Source organism: Manis pentadactyla, chromosome 14 (assembly GCF_030020395.1).
Source record: "Manis pentadactyla isolate mManPen7 chromosome 14, mManPen7.hap1, whole genome shotgun sequence".
In the NCBI taxonomy this organism is placed as follows: domain Eukaryota; kingdom Metazoa; phylum Chordata; class Mammalia; order Pholidota; family Manidae; genus Manis; species Manis pentadactyla.
In genome coordinates, this window is record NC_080032.1 from 71,734,393 (window position 1) to 71,761,512 (window position 27,120).

Consider the following 27,120-nt stretch of genomic DNA (forward strand, 5'->3'; position numbering starts at 1 on the left):
TGTGGCAATCATTGTCGCTTCTGGTTCTCGATTATAATTTCACTTCTAGGGTATTGCTGGATTTAAGTTTATATTTAGGGAGATAAATTTAGATTTGCACCTGGTGGTCTCACGGGAAGTGCATTTATTTGTACTGCATATTTGCAAATAGGTTTTTAACCCCATTTTTACCAGTTATTATGGAATGTTTACAGAATAGATACAATTTGAGATCTGGAAATAAGGAGAACATAGATGTAATGTTAAAACGAAATCTCAGTTCTTGGTTATTTATTTTTAAAAAAATCCTAAATCAGTTAAGTTTGAATTCTAGTCAGTTTTTCTGCCTCTGATTATACTTGCATTTTATTTTTTACATTTTTTTTCCGAGTCTGATCTCTATTACTGCTTCAGTTAGATCAGTTTTGTCACTCTTTTAAATTATTTTTCTTAGCATTTTGTTTGTTAACGATATGTAGAATATGACACTTGGTAAATTTTTCTGATGAAGAATTTTGCAAAGAACTCCCAACTAGATTGAGGCTTTATTGAGGAAGTCAGGTGAACTATCAATTAAAAAAAAGTCGATTAAAAAAAAACTGCCCCATATATATGTATATGAGATACAATTGTTGTGTTTTGATTTTTTTACATTTTAAGTGTGTCCTGGCTTTAGTTTCTTTAGTAATAAGTATGATACTGATTTTAGTAATAAGTATGATACTGATTACTTAAGTTCAAAATAAAGCCTTATATAACATCCCTGGGAGAAGTTTAATAAGATTTGATACAGTTCTACCATTGGGCAAATTATTTCTTACTGGGCTAAAAACTTGTGAGTGGTTTTCATTAACTTCATCTGTGGTTTGTATGTACAGCAATTGGTTTCTTGGTTGGTTATATAAGTTTAAATCAGTAACTGTCAAATTAAGAAGTGGCTATTGCATTGTAATCATGATTTAGGGACGTTTTTAGTGCTCAAACTAAGTACCGTTAGCATTAAGTAGATGTAATTGGAATGAATAGTTTTGTTGGTGGAATTTTAAGAAATGACATCACATATTAGATAGAATGAAGTGATAGGAAAAATTCTTTTCTCTCAACAGAAAAATTTGTCGTTGATATAATTTCTAGACCTCTGAAGTGTTATACATAGAAATGCACTAAGAGGGCAATTGTGTAATTTCTTCCCTTTAATGCTTTTGGGGTGGTTACTCAGCACATAGCTATCCCATCCCCTAAAACACTATTTCAGGTTTTTTAGAGTTGGAAATATGTTGTATTTTATTTAACTGTGTGTACATATGTGTATGTACAAACACATACATACTTAGGTTAAGGAAAAACTTTGTTCTTAGGACATAGTATACTTGTATTTCCAGAAAAGTGAAATATTTTGGTTTATGTAGTTAAGCTTATGTTTTCATTTGAATATACAATTGATTGCCTCTCAGGTTAATGTTGAAGATTTTAAGAGGTACTTGAAAGCACTGAAGAACATAAAGTACAACGTAAATATTTATTGGCAGGGCAATTTTGCTGTTCTATTTGTTAGACAAGCAAATGCGGTTTTATAAACATAAAACTAAGTTTTATGAGTTGTCCGAACATCCACTATTTGTTCCTTGGTACTCAGTCAATAACAAGCGCGTTTTGAAATTTTAGTGTGACCGTTATGATGCCACACATGGACATATATAAATATTAAGACTAGGTTACTCTAAGAATGAGTACTGAGTTACTGGAGTAACTTAAAATCTTAATAGTTTTGTAAATTTTAAACATATCATTTAGTTTAGAAAAAGGGTTTGAATGATTAAGCCATAAACCATACTTCTTTAAAGTATAATTTGACTATATAAGTTTATTTAAATTTACTTATTTACTCTAGTACATTTGGAATGTGTTGAACATTAGCAACATTTAGAAATAAACTGTGATTTTTTTCATAGTTGAAAATTGGTTGAAATTTGAATCATAATTTCATTCCTGTTCTTTGGACTTAGTGTTATATTGTGGATATTTTCTCATTTCATTGTTCTTTTAAGGTACGTTTTTTAATGGTTAGATAATATTGCAAAAATATCCCAAATTGTCAAATTTTCTTCAAGTACGTTTTTAAATGTCTACATGATACTATTATCTCTAACGATTGTACTGTGACTTATTAAACCTTTCTTTTCTTGATCATTTTATTGTCCATTTCTCTATTTTAAACAATGCTACAGTGAACATCCTTGTACATAACTCATGATCGGCATCTCTTGTTTCTTTGCAATTACTGTTTCAAAGGGCTATTAAAGTAATTTACAAAATTGATAAAAGCTTAGTTTTTTTTGAAAAGCATTTCCCATACCGACATCAGTTTGGTGGTTGAAAAATAGTAACTCATTAACTCTTTTTGGACCAATGAGGCTGAACACTATAATGTTTATATACAGTTTTCTCATTTTTTTGTGAATTAGCTGTTTGAAGGTTTTCTGTGGGTTTTTGTAGGTGGATGTTAATACTTTTCTTATTTGTAACAGCTATTTGTGGATATTAGCCCTTTGCTTTTCATATTCTTGCAGTTTTTTTTTAGTTTATTACTTTTTAAATCACTTAGTTTTATATAGTCAGTTTTACATTTTTATACAGTCAAATGCACTGCTTTTTTCATTTGTATTTCTTCCCAAGACTTCTCTGCCTAGAAAATATTACGTGTTATGAAATGAAATAAATTTCCATCTATTTTGTTTATTTATTTCTAGGTATGTTAGTAATTTAAAAAATACGTTTAATTTACATGGAATTTATTTTGACATACTGTAAAGATGGGTTGCTAGTTTTCATGTTTTCCAAATAATCTGGCTTCCTTAGAATTCTGTATTGGTGATCCATCTCTTATTACTTTGAGTTGCTGCTTTTGATTAAACTAGGTTTGATCTGTGTTTCTGTTTCATTTACTAATGATATTTAAGTTAAGGCCATTGGCCTTTGGTGTTTTCATAGGGTAGGCTTAAAGAGTTCCATAGATTCCTTGTGTGCATATATGCATTTTTCTGAGGAAAAAGTTTTCATCAGCTTCTCATAGGACTGTAATATAAAACTTAAAAGGTTAACAACCACCATATCTGGGTCTTATTCATATAGCAATACTGCATTGTTTAATTTGCATATGTGTATTTTTCTGGGGAAAGTCACAGTTTTGTTTTCATCAGCTGCTCACGGGAATATGTAATGCAAAATCTAAAAGCAGGTTGACAACCATTGTATCTGGTCCTTATTCATATGGAATAGTTTTATTACTTTAGTGTTATAGACTAAATTAATGTATGGAGAGGCAATACTTAAAATTCCATTTCAAGTTTTCTTAGCTAGTCTTCCTTGTTTTTGCAGATGGACTTTAGGTTCACTAGGTTAAATTTTTTAAAAGCCAACTACTTGAAGTTTTGTTTAGAATTTCATTAAACCTAAATTGGGATGAGTTTACATATTTATACTGTTTTGTTTTTCTTTATTAATGAGCATGGTACACTTCCTGTAAATTCCACTAAAATGTACTGTTTTCAAGTACTCTGGGAAAATTTGTGATATCTGTTACTTTTCAATAGGGTTTTATTTTACAGGTTTCTTAGTGCTGGTAAAATGTTAATAAGAATGAGTCGGTAGAGAATATAGGACTACATTTTTATTTTTAATCTGCATTAGAATATGATGACTTGAAAATAGTGCAAGTATGAAGTTAGAAATGATGGGTTGCCAACATAAAGTGTTCTACAATAGATTTGAAACTAAAATTTTTCTTTTTCTGTTTAACATAGACTATTTTTTTAATGGAGGAATTTTGAAAAGGTAACTAATTCATTTTCTGGCCAGGATGGATCCTAGTACTATAATAAAGGTAAAAATCTTTGTCTCTTTGATAGCATTAAGTTTTTTCTCATTTAATTAAGGATGTTTCCCTGATTATAATATAAGTTTGTGCTGATTGCAGTGAAGAGTAATGATTGATAGTGATTTATTTCAGTTGTAGTTATACTTTTCTTTAAAAAATCATTTTCATAATGGTATGAGAAAGTCAGATTATTGCCAAAATATATTTATAAACTAAACTTGAGAAAGTCGATGGAGGCCTGAATAGACAAAATTAAGAAAGTGAAGATAGAATTCAAATGGTAAAATATTAGTGGCTTCATGAAAATAAATCTAGGAAATAGGTAGAAGTAAGATGTTAAAGTATTATTGCCTTTTCTTGTTTGTTTTTTTTTAATAAAAAATTCCTGTCTTTGGGTCTTTTTCAAACCAAACTGATTACAGAAGTTTGCATGTTTTGTGTGAGACCTTTCCCCTTACCTGAGGACTTTTCCTAGTTCTGACAAATTATGATACTTTTATTTTTCAGACTATAAAAGTAGCAAATTAGAGTCAGAAGTGCTACTAGGGAAATGCATGTGGATAGGGGCAAGAATTGATGGCTAAGCCTCTTGATAATGAAGAGGAGTCAGATTTCAAGTGTTAGCAAGAATTTAAAAACTTAGCTTTGAGGTTATTCATTTTGGCAATCAATATTACTAGAGCCAAATCAGTATTTATAGCATGTTAATTATGGTAATTGATCTTATTAATGATTCTGAGTCATAGAGAATACTTAGTCTATGTTTAACTTGTTCAAGAAGGCAAAGAAGTGTACGATCTAGGTTAGAAAGATTTCTATTGTAATGTTCTCAAGTTTTGAGCTTTATGGAAGATTTATGCATTGGCATACCTAGGTTTTCAAGGGAGTCACATGTAGGAAGAAGTTTGATGATAAAGTTTCTTCATTTGAATATCTAAGAATTGTGGGGGATATATAGATTAAAACTAGGTGATGTTTTAACATTATTTAAACAGTAGATTGCAAAAACATTATCAAGTAGTTGGGTAGTCATAGTCTTTTCAGCTCCTTAAAGTATCTAGAAACTATCTATCCATTAATGGAGCTTCTCTTTTAAAATTCTTGACCATTTGACCCTTGTTTTGTTTTTTAGAGAGCCCAAGACTTTAAAATAATTACTTTTGCAGTGTTCTTTCTCAGATGGTTCTGAAATCTACAGAGTATCAATGGTTTCTCTGGTCATTTTATTTTGTTCAAAACAGAAAAGTGAATTACACAAAATTAAACACTGTTTATATTGCTTCAAGTTGCATTTTAGAAACCATTTTCTATTGGAGATGGGGGATTATGAGTGCTGGACAGCATTTTCATTTTTTAAAGTCCTGGGCGCTATTGCCCAGGGTGCTAGTGCTTATTTATACATTGTGAATGTTTTGTTTTGAATTTCAGTCGTTTGGATTTTTGAGTCTAGGAGAATGACTCAGGCATCTCTTGGCCACCTTCCAAAAAGTATGGTGGGCCTAAGGGTACAATTGATGGTGCCTTCCTGAGAGTGTTTACAATTGGACCTATATGAACATGAAATTCCAGGAAATGAAGATCACCTACTAACTTGATTATTAGAAATACCCAGTTATGTCTGCATTTTTATTACTCAGAATATTATTGAAATGTTTACAATTTTGTATCTAATAACTAGGAATAACTAGCCATATACTCCTTAGTTTGGATGGGATACCCCTTTGCGTGATGGTGATGTGAGGAAGTAGTGTCATAATGACTTACTACATAATCCTTTTTCCTTTCTTTGTTATTTGTGACTTTAGGGAAGTGTTGTCTTGGTGGGTACTTAGGAATTACATGTCCAGCACTCTGTGGCACTCAATTCTAATAAGAAATTTGAATTGTACCTTGGAATAGTGAGTCTCAAATCTGACAACTGTGAAAAAAGTCTCCCCTTGACTTAATACAAAGATATTTTGTAGAAGGTAAACCTAGAAGGTGGGAAGAGAATCTGCTGTTTTGAGGAGCAGGAGAAAAAGAGTTTTGTGAAACAATGTTGAATGACTTGACTACAGCTCATTCTCAATTGAGGCTTTGGAGTTTGGAGTATATTGACCCTGTTACCATTATTAGGGGAAATGTCTTGAGGAAATGAGACATGGAAAAGAAAAGACACTATCTTTGAAATTTTATTTCATTTTAGGTGGTAAATGTCAGGATCTAATTGGACTGAAGGATAAACTGCTCTGAGTTATGATACAGCTGCTGTTCAAGGATGATGATGTTTATTTCTCTCATGAGAAATAATACAGAGGAAGACTGTTGAGGGCTTATAGGTGGCTTTGACTTAACATTTGTTTTCCATGTGTTGAACGAGGTTTCAGTGTTGAACTTGACTGACACTACTCCATGGTTTCACCAGCCAGAGCCGAGGGAGAAAGGGCAATGGAAGTGCATACATTCTTTTGAGAGCATGATCTGTAAGTGGGACATTCCACTTTGATGTTCTGTGGGTGAGAATTTAGTCATTGGAACATAGTAGTTGGGAAAGGAAGGCTGGGAAATTTAGTATGTAGCTGGACAACCATGTTCTTAGATAAAACTAGAGAATTTTATAAAAGGAAAGAAATGGATATGAGAAAACAACTAGCATTTTGTGCCAGAAAAGAAGCTGGAAAAGTGGTTTCTCAGTAATTTATAATTTGGAATTTAAAACTTGTTTTCTGGTTTAAGAGTTAGATCCAGTTATAATTTATAATTAGTTTTGCAAGAATTGGAATTTTAATTTAAGTTTTAAAACAGTGTAATATTTTTGAACTTTGCCAGTTAACTGGCCTTAAATGATGAAGCACTGTAGGTAAACTGTGCCAGTTATTTGAATTGCTTGTTTTAGTCTCAAACTTTAGTTTATGTTTGTATTATCTTACCCAGCTTTTTTTTCATTTATAGCTATATGCATAAAATACATATTTTCAAGGTGGAAAATGTGATGTTTTCACAGGTAAAAAAATTATGGTCATAAATTCTTTGCATAGGGGTAAAACCTAATTAATAAGTAATTGAAGTAACTTTCTGTAGACAGTAAGTGAAACAATAAATATTTGTGTAAGGTACAGAAAGTGGGACTCTGTTGTGGGTGAGATCAAGGAAATCTTGTAGGAGTTGTATTTTAAGGGATGAATTAGAAGGATATTCTTAGTAAAAACAATAAATAGGGTGTTCAAAATCTCAGAGATGGAAAAGAAGATAGTACATTAGGAAAACTCTAGCTCTATGATATAAATCCTTGATTTTTGTAAGAATCATTTTCATGGTGCCTATGTAATATATGCCTAATAAAGGATTTATTATTCTTAGAAATTAGTAAAATAATTTCTCATTTTACTTTGCTTTGCTTTGTATCTCTTTTAAAGGCATTTATTCCTTTCTACTTTTCATGTTTGTGTTTTTTTTGTGTAGACTTTATAAACTTCCCACAGTTAGGAATTGTATCTTACTGACATATCTGACAAATGCTATGTTAAAAGAAAAATCCCTTCTGATTAGATAGAGGACCGCTATTAAAAATCTAAGATTGCTTTCTCAGTGCTTATTTTAATAGTCATTTATAAATAATTTGCTTATTGAAAGAATAGAAATCCTTTGTTTTAGGTGGAGGTGCAAAAAAAGGGAGAAAGATACTCTAGTTTCTTTCATTTGACTCATTATCCACAGGTGTCCAAACTTTTATTTTTGAATAATTGAACATGTGATTTACTGAAGCATCCACTGGATCAACTGTCAAAAGATTTGACAGGCACTTTGCATATGAAAAATTATAAATAATAAGACAGCTCTGAAAATAATTCCTTAAGTTCATTCATTAAGAAATAGAAGAAAATTAAGAAAATAAGTAAACACGTTGCTTACCTATTAATGAGAAGTTCTTGAAATATAACTCCGAAGAACACATATATGCAGATTAACAAGGGTTTGATGAGAAGATAGAATGATACAATTACTTGTTTTAAGTTTGTGTAATTCTGTCCTTTCCCTATCAAATTTATTTTAAGTGATTTAAAAGTTGTAAGATAAAAATACATAAATGAAGAAAGAAAGAAAAACAAAAAGGAGAAAGATTTTCCTAAAACCGGTTAGTAATACAGTGCAGTGGGAAGAACAGTAACTTTGTACTGGGACCTCAGCAGTGAGTCTCCCAGCTGTACCTTATTAGGTACAGTTTGTGTTAGGGAGTACCTTAATATAAAATGGGCATACCACTAACCTGGTATGGTTGTTGTGAAAGTTTGATGAGATAAGAAAAATAAAATGCTTAGCATTTGTTCTGATGTATTTTTCTTCTCTGGCTTCAATCAATTCATTAATCAATTAGGCATGAATATTTACTAAGAGGCAGCTATGTACAGCTATAAAGAGCCCTGCAGTGTTAGGAGATACATAGAAATTGAAAATATTTTTGATTATTGGAGCTAGAATTTAAATTCATTTAAAAAGTAACTTAGTAAAATAGGTTTGATAATACTACTCACAAGTGGGAAAAATAAGCATTTAGAAAAGCAGTTTATTTGCAGTGTTTTGTGAGGGAGTCAGCTTTAGAACCTATTTAATTTAAAAAAAGTACCTAAGGAGTAAAATCCCCACAAGATTACTAAATTCACCAAGTTTATGGCAAGCCTCTTCATGGCGAAAAAGCAGCCATTTATTTCCTCCTGTTATTTATCTTCAAAGTTTATCAAATTTCTTCAGACAAACATCATTGCCAAAGTTAGGGATGAAGTCATTTACTTTAGGCCCTAAATCCATATAGGAGTGTCTCGTTTTCTCTTTTTAATTCACTGTGCAAAATGCTCCCTCCCCCTTTACTTAACCTCTAACTATGGAGCTTTGCTGGATATACTTACCCAAAATTGGGGCAAAACAGTGTCAGGTTTCTTCTATAAGTCTTCCTGTGGCCAAGTTCTTATCCTCTGAGGCACAGATTTGACCATATAAATTTGTTTAATGATCTTCTGATTCTCTATTTTATTTTGCTTTATCTTCATTTTATTTTTGCTGTATTTACATAGGTCTAATGAAGTGTTCACTAATATAAAAGCCTTCTCTATTGTTTGATTAACAAAATGATACTCATTTCATACTAGGTTGAAGAATTCTGTCTGCCATATTTTGTAAAGTATAATTATCTTCTTGATTTCAAGATGAGTAAGCAGAACCATCTAATTTATCTTAGTGAGTTTTCATCTGCAGTACTCAAAACTGTACAGTATCATGGTTCTTTGAAATTCCCACATTTGTCAATGTTCTTTGTTCCTGTGATAGTCTTTATTCCTGTTAAAGCTGGAATCCAAGTTATAGAAGAGATACTAAACTGATTTTCTGTGAAGACTTAAGAGGCATCATTTCTACATTTGAGGTGCGTGTCATGCCTAATTAAAAGAGATTTGTTTTTAAATGTCACTTTTCTCTGTGGTCATGGTTACAAATCTGATTTGTCCAATTTCATCCTTGTAGAAAGGAAAAGAGGTACTTTTTGAAATAGCGTAAACTCACAAAGTAGAGAGACCAGGTATATTTTATATAATATTTAATCATTGTTCTAACTTTTTAGATGAGGCCAAGCAACATATTCAGTATTTTTCTACAGAATTGTTCTTAAAATGTTTGGGTGGTTTATTAACCTATAACCTATATTAAGATCTTTCACAAGATATAATTTCCTTGAAATTGGAGGGTTTTAGATCAAGAGATTATTTAAATTGTATTTATACAAAGTATCTTCTTAAATTGAGGGTTAAAGATAAAGAAGAAAGTGTTTTTCCCATATGATGATTAAAAATAAAATACTAACCACAATTAAATTAGTTCCTTTAGTACTAGGTAATTCTTGGTTTACTGATCTAGGGTTAAGCAATCTACTTACACAAAGTTGTCTGTACTGGACTAACAGAATCATGAAGATAATACCAACTTTACTGGAATGCTGGTATCCAAGAGTCTCTTCCATGTAATAGCTAAGATGATTTGGTATGGTCTTTTTCTAAGGACTTTTAGATGTTTACTCAGGTACAGTGGCAGCAAGGATCATGATTTATTTTTCTTGAGTGAGTCTCAGTACTACAGTCTGGCCTAGTTGCTCTCTACTTTTGGTACACCACTGTCATCAGAATTTTATTCACCATGTGGGGATTTCCTTTATTCCTCTTCTGTGTAGTACCCTTGTTTTCCATGTGCTTTGTACCCCCCCCCTTAAAAAATAATTGTGTCATTGGAGGAGAAAGCCATATTCTCTAGTGGCTGTTTGAGAAAGAGCATATGGAAGGTACATTTTTTTTAGACCACATGTGTCTGAAAATTGTTATTCTATATTTTATATGCTTGATTGATAGTTTGGCTAGGTATAGAAATGTAGGTTGGAAAACATTTTTCTTAAGAATTTTAAAGGCACTGCTCTATTATCTTCTTGCTTCTGTTGCTGAGAAATCTGAAGCCATTCTTATTTCTGATTTTCCCCTCAGTGGAAGCTTGTAGAATCTGTTACTTGTCTCCAGTGTTCTGAAATTTCACTGTAGTTCCTTGATGTGAATCTGTTTATCATTGGTTGCTGGCATTCACTGGGCCCTTTCAGTTTGGCAACTCTTGTCTTTCAGTCAATTTTTCTTAAATGATTTCATTGGTGATATCTTTCTTCTGCTATTCTGTCATTACAGTGCAAATTTTTGGATTGGTGTTCCAATTTTCTTAAATTTTTCTATTTACAACTTTGCTCAGGTAGATTTCTTCGACTTTATCATCCAGTCCTCCTACTGTTTTTTTTTCTTTTCATTTTTTAAAATTATGTTCTTAAATTTTTATTTTTTCATTCCTTGCCTATAGTATTCCATTCTCGACACATGAATGCAGTATCTTTTCTTACCTGTGGTTATTAATTTTTTTCTTTTGAGGTACATAAAATAAAATTCACTAATCTTAGTGTATAGCTTGATGAATTTTGACATGTATTTACTCATGTAACTACTGCCTTGTTCAAGATACTCATTTTTTTTTCCCCTTCACATATTTCACGCATCCCTCCAACCCCGTCTCCTGAGGTAACCACCAGTCTGTTCTCTGTTTATAAGTTGGTTTCAGTTTTGCTTGTTTTGTTTTTTAGATTCCACATACATGTAAAATCATGTTCCTGAATTTTAATGATTTTTGAAGTTTTCTTTGATAGTCTACTGCTTTGTGTGTGAGGTTTTTGTTTGTTTTGTTTGTTTTTGTTTTTGTTTTTGTCTTCACTATTAGACGTCTCTTGGTTACCTTCTTGTTCCTAGCCTGACTGTGTAATATGTTGTAGAAAATTGAACAGTTGATAAAAAGATGTAAATTTATCAGTTTCGAATTTCACTATAGGCTGATCTTGGTTGGCTATTTTTGGACAGCTCCCAAGATCTTAAGGTCTTAAAGGGTCTTCTGCTTGGTAGATACCTCCAGAGAACAGTTTTCCATTTTCATACATGGAGTATAAGGGCCAGACTGCCAGCATTTTGGGAGATTAATGGAAAAAGAGGACTGGGGGTTTCCGGGGTCAGCAGTCAATCCTTTTTGGCTTGTTACTATCATTTTTATCTTGATATTGTTTTCATGCATTTACCAGGATGAAGACAGCAGGTACTCAGTGGAATATGGTGAGGGCATGTAGAGTATCTTACTGCTTCACAAACAGCTTTTACCACTATTCCTTTTTTAGTTGTACTATGATAAACTGTTTGCTCCAATCATTTCAATTTGCCTAATTCTTCTAGTTCCTATGTCTTTCAGATTTGCTTCCATGTAAATCAAATTGGCTCCTAAACTTGTCCCTAGTGTAGCTTGGAATATGGTGTTTCAGCAACTGCTAAGTTATCAGTGGTCCTACTTATTTTCCACCTCCCAAAATCTTTGTAGTTACTGTCTCTTTTACTTTTCTCCCTGTTCATGTGGGTTTATGCTTTCAAAAACTACCTTTATTTTAGTTTCTGGGATTTGAAGAAGTGAAATTATGTATTTTCAGTTTATCATTTTAATACCCTTGTAATACTGTACATAATGTTATAATACTTGTGTGATTAAAGTGTATTAAGTAACTAAGTAAATGAAAAGTAGATTCACTTTCTACCCAATACAGTGAAACATTTTATTTAGGGTCTATGGAATTTTCAATATTTTGCATATGTAAAGTTTCCTTATAGTGTGATATATGATATGTAAAAACTATAGTAGTTAACTGTGTTTACTTCTCTTCTACTTATTTTTTTATTACTGCTGTGTGACCCCTGGCAAATGATGACATTATCTACTCATTAAAAATTTGAGATTATTGCACTGTTATTTTACATGATCATTGTAGGGACAAAATGATAAAATTATGTGAAAGGGGCTAGTTTTTATTTAGGAAGAGACAAACTATTGTGTAATCATGGAAATGTTTACTAACATTAGAAATTGTTTCCAGATGTGTTTGCTTTTACAAATAAACAATGACTGTGTTTATTAGGACTGACCTTATTTGAAACAGATTTCTTATAATCTATGACATATAATCAAGCTAAATTTTTCCTTAGCAAATTTTTAAAAAATTAAAAGTAAGTAATATACTTAAGTTCCATAATTTTATATAAACTTCCTTCAGAGTTCAACTGTTCTAAGCCCAAGATAGCTCCTGTGTACTACCTATATAAAAACACTCTGAAAACTGAAAAATGTTCTACAGAAGAAGGTATTTTTCCATCTTGGGTTTGTAAGTGCAGAGGATTATTTTTAGGCCAAGACTAAAAATTTAGTTGACTTACTTGTTGACTTTTCTTGGAAAGTAAAGTTGAGGTACTAAAAATGAAGGTTGTTAAAAATACAGAATTTTTTGAGATTTTTTGGTAGAAATGAAAACAATGGGAATTAGTTGCAATTCACCATCTATTGAGCAAATAAATACTATGTTTAACACTATGGAAGTGAATGGAAAATGAATTAAGGTGTAATTTCTGTCCTGTATGAATTCATATGTAAACATAACAGTAATGAAATGTAAGTATTAATGATGATAATGCATAAAAGACCTTGAGCAATTATGCCTGATTTGGGGAATGGGCAGAGTAAGGAAGGAGAAGAGTAGGGAAAGGATTGTTAGTGATAATAATTTAGGTTGAATCATGAATATCATTTATCAAGTGAACTAGGATAGTTTCTTTGGTGTAGAGAGTGAAAAGTGTTGGCAGTGTGGCACCAGTTGTCTCAATAACAGCCTAACTATTTTGCTTAACTGTTTCCATGACTCATAGAAATAGAACGAATGTGGGAGGGATGGACAAAGCCCCATGGGCTTGGACTGAAAGTAGTCTAGGGTGTATTTCAGTTCTTAGAAGTTTTATGAAGTTATTTAATCTCTGGATCAGAGATTAGAGATAAATAATCAATCAGGAATTAGAGATAAAGTCTACCTTGTAGGGTTAGTGTGAGAATTAATTGGAATAATGTATGTAAATCTTATCTGAAGGCTTCATCTATATTAATGTAACTCTTACTACTTTGTCTTCTAAATCACTATGCATGAGAGTTAGACAATCAGTGTATTTATTGATTCAATTTATGTGCCTTAGGGTAATATGGAAAATCTAGTAAATTAGTAGTAAAATGACTGTAATAGCTGTCTCTTATTTTGAAATTTAAATTGGGTGAAAAGTAGCTCTTAGTAGTAGTAGTCCGCAGCTTAGCCTGCCCACGAAAGCTTAAATTGAGAAAAAAGTAGCGAGGGTTTAAACTGGAAAGGCATTTTGCAAGATAACAGAGGCTTTAAAGGGAGTAGGGTGGTAAAGTCATCTTACATGTGAGGGTGTGTTACATAGTTTAAATCTTTGTGGAACAGATTTCCAAAACAGTCTGCTTCCTGAATATCAAGCTGCTCATCAGACAGTTCTGATCTGAATGTTTTGGTTTTTTGTCCCCCCATTAACCATAGTCACATTCCAGTGGTACAGTAATGTCTATCCTGTTGGAATCTTTCCCAGTTTAACCTCCTTTCATTTTTAATAACATAGATTTGAACCACTCTTAGAGGAATCAGTTATATTTTTGAAGAATTAGTGTGGCTTGGATACAGTATAACTTTTTTTTTCTAATGCAATAGTTAAAGCAGTTTTTACATACATTATCCAGTTTGCCTCATGGAGAATAAATAAGGACCTTTTAAAAGTGAGTAGTTTTTTTTTTTTTTATGGGAAATTTCAAATGTATACAAAAATGGAACAAAATAATGAATTCTGTGGGCCCATCACTCAAGTTGAACAATCATCAGTTTATGGGGTCCATCTTCCTTTAGGTATACTCCTACCATTCCCCTATGCCCTTAATAAATTTTAATAAATACCTACATCTTTTGGTAGTTAGAGACAAGATAACATAGGGCAGCTAAATTTTAGGAAGGTAAACCAAGGAAGAGACAGGAAAAGGTGTATTTCCTGTCTGATGTGAGCTATCAAGCAAACAGGTTCTTTCTGTGATTTTTTTTTCCTTCTCTTGATGGCTAGGTTATTGCCAAGACAAATTTGTTGGGATTGCTCTCAAATTTGTGTTAATATACCCTTTTGTTCTATGTTTTTTCCTCAGGGGTATCTACATTCTTTATTTTTATTTGCTTTTCAACAGTATCAAAAGTATTGGGGGGTGTATGGCAGGGCATGAAAATTTAATTTGCCCTGGGATCAACCACTCACCTGGAGATGTCTTTGTGACCTCTTGGACTATAGAAGAGAATAAATTGTTTTTATCTTTATGGCAGATTACTCAAAATGAACTTCTTGCCATAGTATCTCTGACTCTAGTCCTTACCAGCAGTTATTTACAATTATTGTCAAGAGTAAAAAATTTGATTGCTAGATTTGAATACTGTGCAGCTTAGATTTTGTGTGAAAAATCTTTAATTAGCTTTCTATAAATGGAAATTGACAATCAATTTAAGCAGCTTAATTTTCCAGAAATTATAAAAATTGGCACTCTTTTCATGATAAAAGTACTATAAAAGATGAAAAAAAAGGGCCTTGAGCAGAGTTTGACTTTTTTTTTCTGGACTGCAATGGAGGCTTTCTTTCAGACGAATTCCCTGATGTTTGCTGTGTGTGATTTGGCTCTATCTCTGTAACTGCTAATATGTGGCATGGACTTCAAGCTGTCTGGGATCTGGGTGTGCTCAAAAGTCTGTACTGCAAGTCAGGATTCACAGGCATTATGTTACAAAACTGGCTTGCTGCCTTCTCTTTTTTCTGTGTCCTGAGTAGCTGCATTGTTTGTTGCAGTGTATGCATTAGCTGTTGTCTGTGTTCAGTTTCCTGCAGGCTGACAAAGTGGGAGGGGCTTTGTTTGATACATAGCTGAGTTTTCACTGTGAGTTCTGGAGTGCACATTGCAGCCATCTTAATTACACTTTAGTGCAACTGAGACAGTGCAGCTGTCTCAAAATGGCTGCTAACATAGTCTTTGTAGCTGCTTAGGCAGCAACTATGCCAGTGAACAGCCTTGTCAAATGCGTCAGGACCAGAGGTAAGTACCATTTACTCTTATCTTTGAACATTTTAATTAAACATTTGAATTTTTTCTGAGTTTTTAGATTATAAAGGAAAGTGATCTTAGAGCTTGCTTGCTAAGTATTTGAAATGTTTGCTGGTAGAACCTTTAAGCTTCTGTTATGGAAACAGTTTATAGGGTGGTGAGGTCAAAGGTTAAATTCCTGTAATTTCTCACCATCTTATGTTCTGTCAGTTACCAGAGTGTTGATCACTACAGTAGTGCTTTTCTGGCTCTAATTAACTTAATATTTCTTTTGTATTGGATATTTTAGTTTGCTTGATATTTATTTGTAGAAATTAAAAACAGTATATTGTCTGAATAGATTTTCTCAAAAGAAGCCATAAATAAGCCCTGTTTTTTTTTTTACAAAGGTTGAGATTTTTCTGGTTTTGTGTGTGTGTTTTAGAGATACTGTTTGGTGGCTTTCAGGGAAGAATGTTAATTTTCTTGATATAGATCATAGTCACAGGAAGAAAATTTTTTTACACTTGTTAGACTTTTTCTGTACATGGGTTCCAATTCTTCTCATTATGTTGCCTCCTCCTGGCCATCCAATTCTTTCACATTTTTAATGGTGCTAACTTTTTTATCCTAATTACTTTTTGCTTAAATTGATTGAGATTAAGATGTTGAATTTAGAAATAAGTTGACATCTAGGTCTGGATACGTCTTTAGCTAATGTATTCTAATGCAACAGAGCTGAAGTAAATACTCAATCATATTAATTAATTGATAATAATTGTTGATGTTCAATTTAGTCTTAGATTAAACCTGTTACACTTAAAAGTAATATAACTCAGTGATTTTGTTTACTTAGTTTTGAAGTTTTCCAAAAGGTTTCATAACATTGTTCTGAAGTAAAAGCATTTATTGAGATATGGTAAGTCCATAGTAACCCAGAAATGTCGGAGAATGGAATTCTTACTCCCATAATATTTCAGACAGCAGAACAGTTATACTTTAAGCACCAGTGTTTAATTCACAGTGCCTACTACATTTCTTTCCAAGTAGTATAGTATATTTCTCTAGCTTTGTCAATAGAGTATTATTAATATGCCCCTAATATGACATAGAGCAATAAGTTTTGAATTTTCTAAATACAATTTTTAAGAAACAGCAACTCTTTTACACATTAAATTCTTATGAAGGACCTTAGTATATAAAAGGGGTCTGTTTGATATTTTATTGTGTACTTATTTTATAATTAAGTTTATAATATTTACATATTATAAGTTTATTTAATAAAATAAGAACAATTAGGCTGTTGGGATGAAAACAAATTTTGAAGCCAAATCATATATAACAATTATAATCTTATATTAGTGTCAGTATCTAGGTCTCTTTATTTGTAGAACTCCAGGCATGAGGGTACTGTGAAATTCAGTTTGAAAAGTATTCTTAAAAACATACATTCTTTATGTTCTTTTTTGATTTTCATGAAGGTACAGTATAAGGTCTGTATTTACATGATACAGCAGTTTAAAATTGCTGCCTTGCCACAAAACTGTTTATACTTGTTCTTAGGTTTTTTTGTGTTTTTTAAAATAAAATAGTTTTTCCTAACTTAGTGTTCATTTGTTCAGTGGCCTAAAATATATTTGGGATCACTAGCTCCATTTTATTAATAGCTTTAGTATTTTTATCTCATGTTCATTAATTTGTTATTTTGTAAAGTTGTTGGGACTATTTTGTATGATGTAGTGGTCTCAAAATATGCACATTATTTCATGTAAATTCAGTAATTTGAGCTTGCTCTTAAAGAGAAAAAGAAGGAAAAACAATATGTGTGAGATATTCTATCCATCATGCCGTTCAGTAAGTTGTGCCCTGGAGCGAGTAAGACATAGGAAAGTGAATGTGCTATGACCTTAATCATACTCAGTTGTATGAACCACTCACTGTATTTCAAAATTTCATACAAGCAAGCCAGCTACTTGGTTTGAGGGGATGCTGGAGAAAAATTGGGTAGATTGGAATTACTGATCAATTTATGTTGATCCTCATAGTAGAACCTCAGGGAAATTTTAATGATCTACTCTTTTTTTGCCTTCTGTTGTGGACTATAAAATTTGTTTCCACCCTCCACAAGATGACTCCACTGATTATTACTTACAGAAGAGAAACACCAATACTCTGGTACCCAGGATATTATTGCTAATTCTTTCACTGCTATGTTGCATTTTTGCAACTATAAGCATAAACAGGCCTTCCCTGGGATTATTATTTTTGGGACTGGTGACAGTTCAGATTTTCTATGGTGAATTCCAGGTTGGCTATTACACTGAATGATTGAGAGTATAATAAAGCCAGTAGCTGGATAATTGAGGTTTTATGTTATTATTTTGTCATTTCTTGTCCTCACTTGATTGCTCTTTTTCATAAGTTATTCGTTAGGATATACCATTAAGGGAAATGTTGAAGTAGTGGAAAGAATATTGACCAAGAGTTCAGATGTAAATTTGGATTTTGTTTTTGTTACCTTTTTAACATATTGGTCAGCTCATTCCATTTTCTGATTCCTTTTCCCCCATCTAATAAATAGGGAAAAACTATCTATTTGCCAAAGATATGCTGAGGATCAGTTTGCACAGTGTTTCTGAATGGTGCCATGAAATACTGCATAAATGTCTGGCATGCTAATTTTCCAGTAATATTTTAATACTTTTCAGTTTATTTGCTTCTCAGATGTCATATACTTTATCAAATTGATTAGATCAGGAAATATGGTGTGTTTTAAAAGTGTGGGAAATTTCTCGTATAACTATCCTCAAAAAAAAAGAAGTTCTAGCTAACGTCAATATATGTACTTGGTAATACGATACATTTTTGTATGTACTACTGGCCCTGCTCTGTTACATAAATAAGTTAGCCTTTGCTATATATGGATAGTGCAGATGTATTCAAGTAAAGCCAGTATGGAATGTTGGCATTACAGAATTAGAGTTGGAGAAATGCTTCAGTTCTAGTCTGACCGAGTCCTCCAAATGTACAGTGAGGTAATAATTTCTCTAAAGAGATGACTTGAACTCAGGGCCTAAGATTTTCTGTTTCAGTACAGATGAGAATTTTGAAAACAGTGCAGTTCTTTTTCAGAGGCCACAAACTGGCAGCCAAAGGACTTATTTTATCCTTTAGCTTTTTCTCTAGCTGTTAACATTTAATGCTGTCAGATTTTAACCCAAAAATTTGGATGAATCATCTTTTGGCAAATATAAATTGGGCAGTGCTAGAAGTGCATTTATGCTTGAGAAAAATAACCTTCAGTTGAATAGCTGCTTTCCCTTTTCCATAAGCCTACTCCTGTTCATATCTAGTTCTCTTCATTGATTCATATTACCTGCTGGGCCCCTGTAGGCTGTTCCTTGGGAATCCGTGTCCTACTTATTGAACAGATTGTTGGCAACCTTTAGTATCTAAAAATACAGCTTCTAACCAGGATGTAAATAAACATAAGTAAAATCTAGCCTACTTCACTTGGTAGAAGAGACAGCATATGTGAAGTCAGTTTATTCTTTAGAAGATATGGCACCTTTGTTAACTTTTAGCGTTGTCCTAATTTTTGTATTAGAACACCATGATGGCTGATTGAAGGAGAGCCAATGACATCAGCAAAAAGTGACAGTTGATTCAAAGTGAAGAGATAAAAGAAATACTAATTGGAAACAAATAAGTACTTTAAGTCTCTTAATGTGAGAATAATTCTCTTTAAATGTTTTCACTGTGTTAAAGCTATCACTATCTTCTTGATGTTCTTAATTCTTAATGATATTGAATAAAGAAAAGTCAAATTATATTGAAGATATGCAGTTTACTGAAGAGGTATCTGAAATACATTTTTAGAAGATTTTTGCTTAAACTGGTTGAGCAAAAGTTTTTAGCATTTAAAATGAATAAGAAAATAAAAAATTTTCTTAACTGTACTAGATTAAATAATTTCAGAGGACATTATGACATAACATTTGCCATCTCTGCTATGTGAAGACTATCTTGATGATCCATGAAACACTGTGGTTTATAATCATGATCTGATGTGAATTTGAATTCCACATTTTCCAAAGTGAAAGCCCAGCTTCTTAGCATTCAGTTAATATCATAACATTGGTTAACTCTAGGGAAGTGTTAAAAGTATGTTCTTCTTTGGAAAGTGGCTTTTGAGTTAGAAAACTTGGTGCAAATTGAAAAAGCAGTTAATTTTTTGCACAGGAAACTGACTTCCCTGCTTTCTAACTGACACTCTCCAAAGAGAGTGATTTGGGAGAAAGTTTGAAGAATATTCAGATAAGGGATTTTTTTTTTTTAATTGCTCAGGTTAGAACTTTCACAGAGAATTCTCAGTAATTTGTAACAGTCTTTTACTAGTCCTTAATGCAGAAACATGGAAATGATGAAAACAGTGCTTACTGACTCTTTGAATCTTTGAGTTTAGTCCAAGAGGGAGTTTAACTACAGAGAGAAATCTGAGGAGTTGATTCTGCATCTGCCTTAGGGCTGCTACCTTCGTTTCTCTGAAGTAAACCAGGCGTAACTGCCCAGGAGAGCCATCATCTGACCTGGTGCTTTCCTTTGCTGACATAGAAGTATCATGGCACGCATAGTGGGAAATACTAGTTTGGAAGTCAGAAAATGGTTATTTTTGTTCTGGTACTGCTGTTAAGTAATCGTATAGTTCCTGGGTAAATTATTTAAGCCCTTAATGCCATTCCTTGACGCTTAAATAAGGGAGGTGGTTGATTTAGATAAGGAGTTGGGAAGAACATGAACTTTGGAGTCAAACAGTCAAGGTGAATTCATGTTTTTCCATTCACTAGTTAGAAGTTTATAATATAGTATATATGGTGTTCAAAGTATAATGCTTGTTTATAGGACGTATGCAGTAAGTCTTGTGCATTATTTTTTATGGGATGAGGCTAGTTTATTTTTAGAACCTCAGTTATCTTTAAGATGGGGATAAAATCTACCATACAGAGTAGATATTAGGATTTAAGTGAGCATGATAAATATAAAGCATTTAGTGCAGTGTGTGGCACAAATTAAGTATTAGTAAATATTGGTTGCTTTTTCCTCATAAGGTTCTCTCCAGCACAATTTTCTTCTCCTGTTTCTTTTTCTTTCTTTTCTTTTTTTTAAATTTTGATATCATTAATCTACATGAAGAACATTATGTTTACTAGGCTCCCTCCTTCACCAAGCCCCCCCAACAAACCCCACCACAGTCACCGTCCGTCAGCATAGCAAGGTGCCACAGAATCACTGCTTGTCTTCTCTGCACTGTATAGCCCTCCCTGTGCACCCCACCCACTACACATGCTAATTGTAATGCCCCCTTTCTTTTTCCCCACCCTTATACATCCCTTCCCACCCATCCTCCCCAGTCCCTTTCCCTTTGATAACTGTTAGTCCATTCTCGGGTTCTGAGTCTGCTGCTGTTTTGTTCCTTCAGTTTTTCTTTGTTTTTACACTCCACATATGAATGAAATCATTTGGTACTTGTCTTTTTCCTCCTGGCTTATTTCACTGAGCATAATACCCTCTAGCTCCATCCATGTTGTTGCAAATGGTAGGATATGTTTTCTTCTTATGGCTGAATAATATTCCATTGTGTATATGTACCTCCTCTTCTTTATCTATTCATCTACAGATGGACACTTAGGTTGCTTCCATGTCTTGGCTATTGTAAATAGTGCTGCGATAAACATAGGGGTGCATCTGTCTTTTTCAAACTTGGCTGCTGCATTCTTAGGGTAAATTCCCAGAAGTGGAATTCCTGGGTCTTTTTTTAGTTATTATGGAATTGAGGAGAAATCTGGGCTGCTGGGTAATTTAGAAAAGGATATTTAGAGGAAGGGGGGTTGTGAGAGGCCTGGCTGATTTAAAGTAAAAATGCCAGAAAACAAGATGTTTAAATCTCAAAGTGAAGACTCTAAAAAGCCCAAAGGGGACAAGAATTCTTAATTGTGCTAAGTCAGCATAATAAAGAGGAAAAAAATGGACTGTGAATTGGTCAGTGGATTCAACAAATGTTACAAATATATATTATGCTCCTATTATTTGCCTAACACTGTTTTGATGGTTGGTATATAAGATCCTTGCCCTCAGGGAGTTTACATTGGGGCAGGAGAAATGGGAAGACAGACCATAAATATGAGAGGTTAAAATACTGAGGGATTGAGAATGCTGGGCATAGGGTAGAGTAGATAGTCAGTAGGTAGGTGAGCACTACTCGAATGTGGTCATCTGTTGTTCCTGGTCCTGTAGGAGGTAAGAACTAAGATTGAGAGTGTCTGGAAATGTTTCCATCAGTCCAATAAGGTCCTTTTATGTCAGTTGGAGGCTTATATAATAATTGGGGCTTATATTGTAGATACCGTCTCTTTTTCAAGTAATTCGTTTTCATTGTATTTCATAGAAGTATTGATCTCTGATGGATTGGAAATAAAACACTGCTTTTTACTGTTATTTGAGAAGTGCTGAGCTACCTTAATAACTAACATTGTTGGCACTTCAGTAAGCAGTTGCATAGAATTTGAGTTTATGATTAATACATTGTCAGGTAATTGTTTAACTTATTATAGGCTTTTAAAAATTGTGTCTAAATACTTGTTTTTTACTTATATTTTATGATGGGCTAAGTGACTCTTAAGTCCCTTGATTTTCAAGTGCTTTTAGTTGAAAAGCAGTTGTATAAAGTAGGAAGAGAGAAGAGAGGGAGGATGCATCTTACAAAGCAGAAAGGAATATAATATTTAGATTCCCAACTTTGAGATTTTATGATCCATAACCAGGTGTTACTTATACAGTGAATGCTATATGAAATTATGTTATGTTATGTTATATTATATTATATTATATTATATTATATTATTTATGTATCTGTCTCTGTTCCTTCATCTGCTGCTGGTGGAGCACAGATCCTAAGAAGAGAATAATAGCTGTTTGAAGAAATCTATTATTTATCAAAGAAAACTTAGGCAATACTTATGATTATCCACATACTAGAAGTCTACCAATTTCTGTTAATATATGTAACTTTGTCATTCTCCCAATTTAGAACCCCATTATCTTTATTGTGTAATAGGGATAATTTAAGAACAATGTTTTAAGACAGCTGATGATAATTTTAAAACAAAAAAACTTCAGATAATGACTCAGCTCTTGCCCAGTCACATATGGCCAATTAAAACAATGCATGAATGATTTAGGTTAAAAAAAAATGTACTATTGGCAAAATGTGTTCTTGTGTATGTATTTGTAATTTAACATGCCTGAGTTTGATATGGAGCACATGCTTTATTAACTAGCAGTAGATATGTTTGAATTATTTAACTGTCATAATAGTGATATGTGTTAACTCTTATTATATGGTGAAACATAAAGGAATATGGTTCTAAGAGCAAATCTGTTTAATGATCACTTACTATTTAAGTGATCAGTTAACAAGATTAGAAAGGTACCTGTAGAGTGAGGACAGCTTTTACTAATGTGAAGTATAATTTGTATTTTTAATGATTGTTAAAAATAGCAATTATTAGATTCATGTAATCATTTATCTATGCCATAAATAAACTGAAAATTTTGAATATCTCTGGGTGTTAAAAATATTTTTGGCGAGGTGTGAGGGTAAGAATTTCAGTTACATAAAAATTGTAAGTTGATTTTCTCATATCTGGATTTGAATCATATTAGTAATAGATAACTAGATATATTCTAGAACCAGTCAGTACCTATTGGGTAATGAATGGGGGAGGGTTTACTCAGCAGTATTCTCCTTTAGTTTGGTCATGAAATGAAGACTGCTTTATGTAAATTGTTCTTACTCGTGCCAGCTAGCTGTAACTGCAGTCTGGCTGTGCTAGGGCAGCAAATAATATATGTCATGGATTTTCTGTTTGGAATATATAAGAATTCAGCCTTTTGGACTGAAAGAACAGAGTCGATACATTACAATAGGAGTGCTGAGACTTCCACAATTGACAATGAATATGTGGAATAGTAAGAAGCTACAAGCCTTTTTAAGCTTTTCTGCTTTTATAGGTTTGTGCCTATTAATACTACTGGGTAATATGTGGGAGGTACCTAACTGCACACAGTTGCTGCAGACCTAATAGTTGGCAGCACAGAAATCAGTACAAAAGAATTCTGATTCTAGGCATCTTCACGTGCAACACTTCTTTGGAAGATACACTTTGTGTGTTCTATAAGCTTCATTAACATACTGTGTTGTTTTTTGACTTTTGCGGTTAATGGGATGTTTACTGCACAAGCTACACAATAGATGTGAGCCACTGTCTGAAAGGATTTTAATATGTAGCCAATCTACTATATCCTGTTTTTTAATGAATAACTCATACAAGGAATTTAGTCTCAAGAATGCTGATCTAGAAGTCTACATTACCTTTTAATGTTTATACAAATGAACTAAGTACAGTGGTTTACAGAAGAGGAAGTCCTTTTCACAAAAATGTCAAGCTGTCCACAGGTAAGAGATTCAGGTCATTTTTCTGTGACACCCCTCCCAATTCCCCTTGCCCTCCAGCCTTATATCTCTCATCATTGAGAATTATTTTTATTTGGTTTTAGTTTTAGTAATACCAGGAATGGTGGATTGTTTACTACTAATTTTTAGTAGATTTTTGAATGCTATTTTTGGACCTGTTCTTTTAAAAAATATTATTTTCATGTTTTCTAATTTTCCTCAGGTTTGAATTGAAATGAGTTAACAGTAGGCTTCATATGTGAACACTGCTCATGCATAGACTATGTCCATACTACATAGAAGTCAGTTTTAGATCTCTCTTCATTATAATGCTGTTACTGTGTTCTTTGATGTAGTGACACCAACTGGTACATAGAGCAGAGAACATTTTATAACCTTACTAAACCATGAAGCTTATTGTAAATGTACCACTTTGAATTCATCAAAATCACACTTTATGTTTTCATAAATGGCTCATTGACATACATTAGATAATGTATATTTATATGTAAAGTAGGGTCAAGTTTTCCAATGCCACCCTTACCCTTTCCATTTCCACATAATTAAATTTATCACCATCTTAACAAAGTGAATGTAACAGTCTGAAACTAAAAGAATATATAAACTAGAAATTCCATTGGATCTAATATTTTATTTATTAAGCCAGGTGAAGGGTGCCCAGGCATTTGTTACATTATTCTTTTTTGTATGTCTGGAAATTACAGAAAAATAAAATATCATTGAAGTAAAAACAAATATTTAATGTAAAATGAACATATAACCATTACTGTAAAGAAAAGATTTATGTTTATAAAGAAATGCAAGTTCGTGTTTCTATCAGTATCAGTATGGCCAGTGATAAAATACATTATTGATTTTTATACTATTTTGGAGGAGGTGAGTGTGGGGAGGTGAGTAAGTAGAGTGAAATGAAGAGTGGTAGTGAGGCTAGCTTAGAGAACTAGACAAAGAAGGAGATGCTACATTAGGCAGTTCTGTGCTGTTGGTCTCCCTCTAAAACTTCAAGGTCTTTCTGCAACTTAAAAATGTTAGTAGTATATGGGACTTAACAGTTCTCTAGATTCTGAAAGGCAGTTGGTCATGCCTCCCCTTGGTGTGGAGCATACACATATCTAAAATGGAAGTTTTCAGCCTTATCTTGAGCAATTGTTTAGGAGACTGTTGGGTTGAAAAGATAGTTGAGACAAACTGACTGGCAGGTAAAGAGGCAAGGAAGGAGTTGTCAGACCAAAACAGAGGAATTTATTGAATGCTATTTGAGTTGGGGTTATAGCAAAAATAGATGAGGGAAAGTAGATCACAGGAATATTTAATAATATATGGACATGTAAAAAAGGAAGCTCCTAAGACAAAGAATAAGATGTGTAATCTTTGAAACTATTGAAGTTGAATGTGAATGATCCAAAAAATCTTATTTTTTGGCTTTTGTGTTCCTCTTAGGCAGTAAAATTTGTTTGGCAAACAATGTAGAATTACAGACTCTTCAAAGTGAAATGGACCTGAGTGGTTCTAACCTTAAACTTTGCACAGGAATCTACTATTTGGTATTCCGACAGGTAATTATCTAGTTTTTGCTTTAACATCTCTAGAAGAAGGGAATCTCTAATTTCATAAGGTGATTCTTTCTTTTATTGGACATCTGAAAAAATGAACATTTGTTGATTTTGAGATAGAATTGCCTTTTCATTGTTTTTGTTTCTCCACCCCTACCTTGTGCCTGTTTCTCTCTGTATCTACTTATATCTGTTATACATGACAGATCTGTACTGTTTAAAGAAAGCCACTAAAATTCTCTTGTGTTTTCTATCCTAAACAGCTTCTATTTTCCCAACCACTCCTCATACAGTATGTTGTTCTGGGTCATTCTTTAGCCTGGTCATCCTCTTGTTTGTTCTATTGTTTTAAAGAGTCCTTCTTTATCTAGGATATTCAAAACTAAGGTTGATACTAAAAACATCCCCTTTGTTTTTACTTCTCTGGCAGTTTAACATGGCATTGACATTTTTGGCAGCTACCTTGCACTGTTGAATTGTATTGAGTTAGCAATAAGTTAAAATCCCTCAGTCTTTTTCATATATTCCATTGATAACTTTAATATACTTGAATATTTGAATCAAATGTATTCCTTATAGTTGTAGTTATGTCTCCTTCATAATTTCTAATATTGTTTATTGTGTTTTTCTCCTTGTTGTAATTCCTTGCTTTGGGCTTATACCTTTCCTCCTTTATTAGCATTTTCAAATTTGTGTTTTATTATTAATATATGCCTTTAAGACTTATCAGTTTTTCTCTGAATATCATTGTAGTTGAATTTCCTAGGTTGTATTCTGTTGATTTTGTTATTCACCACTGATTTCCTCCTTAATCCAAAAGATTCCTTTTTTAATTTATAAGGATATATTTTTCCTCTGACTTAGTTGTTCAACTTATGGTCAGAGAATGTGGCCTTTTGTGCTTTTTCTTTTTTTGTGTGTGTCTTTGAATTTATTATTTCTTTCGTCACTATATACATGGTCAACATTAATGTATGTTAGATGTGTTCATAAAAATGCATATTCTGAACTGTTGGATATACAATTGTATTTGTTTCTCTAATGTGTTAATTGAGAAATGCAATTTTTATATTCTGTTTTGTTCATCTGTAGATTTTAGAAAGGAAAATTTATCACTGACTGCATTTTATTAGTATCTTGTTTCATTTCTTAGACCTGTTTTTTATGTGATTTGAAGCAATGTAATTTAGTGGATTATACTTTTCATCAGTAAGTATCTTTTTTTGTCCCATTATTTGATTTTCAACTTAAATTCTTTTTTATATGTTACGTACAGGTTTTATGTGTATACTTACTTTTTTTCACTAGCATTTGCCTAGTGTATCATTTCCACTGGTTTATTTTTAGCCTTTCTATCCTATTTTATTTTATGGTATCCTCTTGTTTATGTTACATAAGTGATGATATTTTTGTCATTTTACCCAGTTTGAAACCTGTTAATTTTAGACTGATAGTTTTTTAAAGTTTTGCTCTACATTCTAAAACCTGTAAGTCTGTTAAATCCCATCTTGTAATTATCTGGGACTTTAATGCCAGAATATTTATTTCAAGGATGTTAAATTTCCAATTATTTCAGCCTGCCCATGAGGTTTATTTGTTTTTTTGACCCTTGCTGTCCCTTTATCTGAGTTCTTTCTCAGGGTCTTTAGCTATCTTTT

At 32.6% G+C, this 27,120-nt stretch overlaps 1 protein-coding gene across 5 annotated transcripts in view; it reads left to right on the top strand.

Annotated features, from left to right (window-relative positions):
* Positions 1-27,120, top strand: part of ATF7IP (activating transcription factor 7 interacting protein) — a 142,661-nt gene that overhangs the window by 636 nt on the left and 114,905 nt on the right. Inside the window, exon 1 of one of the 5 annotated variants that reach the window (XM_057491502.1) lies at positions 13,549-15,388. The exons of 2 other annotated variants lie outside the window; for them this stretch is intronic. In XM_057491502.1, the coding sequence (XP_057347485.1) occupies positions 15,372-15,388 (17 nt within the window). In that variant the 5' untranslated portion in view covers positions 13,549-15,371. Of the gene's footprint in view, positions 1-13,548; positions 15,389-22,296; positions 25,466-27,120 lie in introns of those variants that run through there. 2 more of the 5 variants (XM_036909248.2, XM_057491504.1) reach the window with 2 other exon arrangements.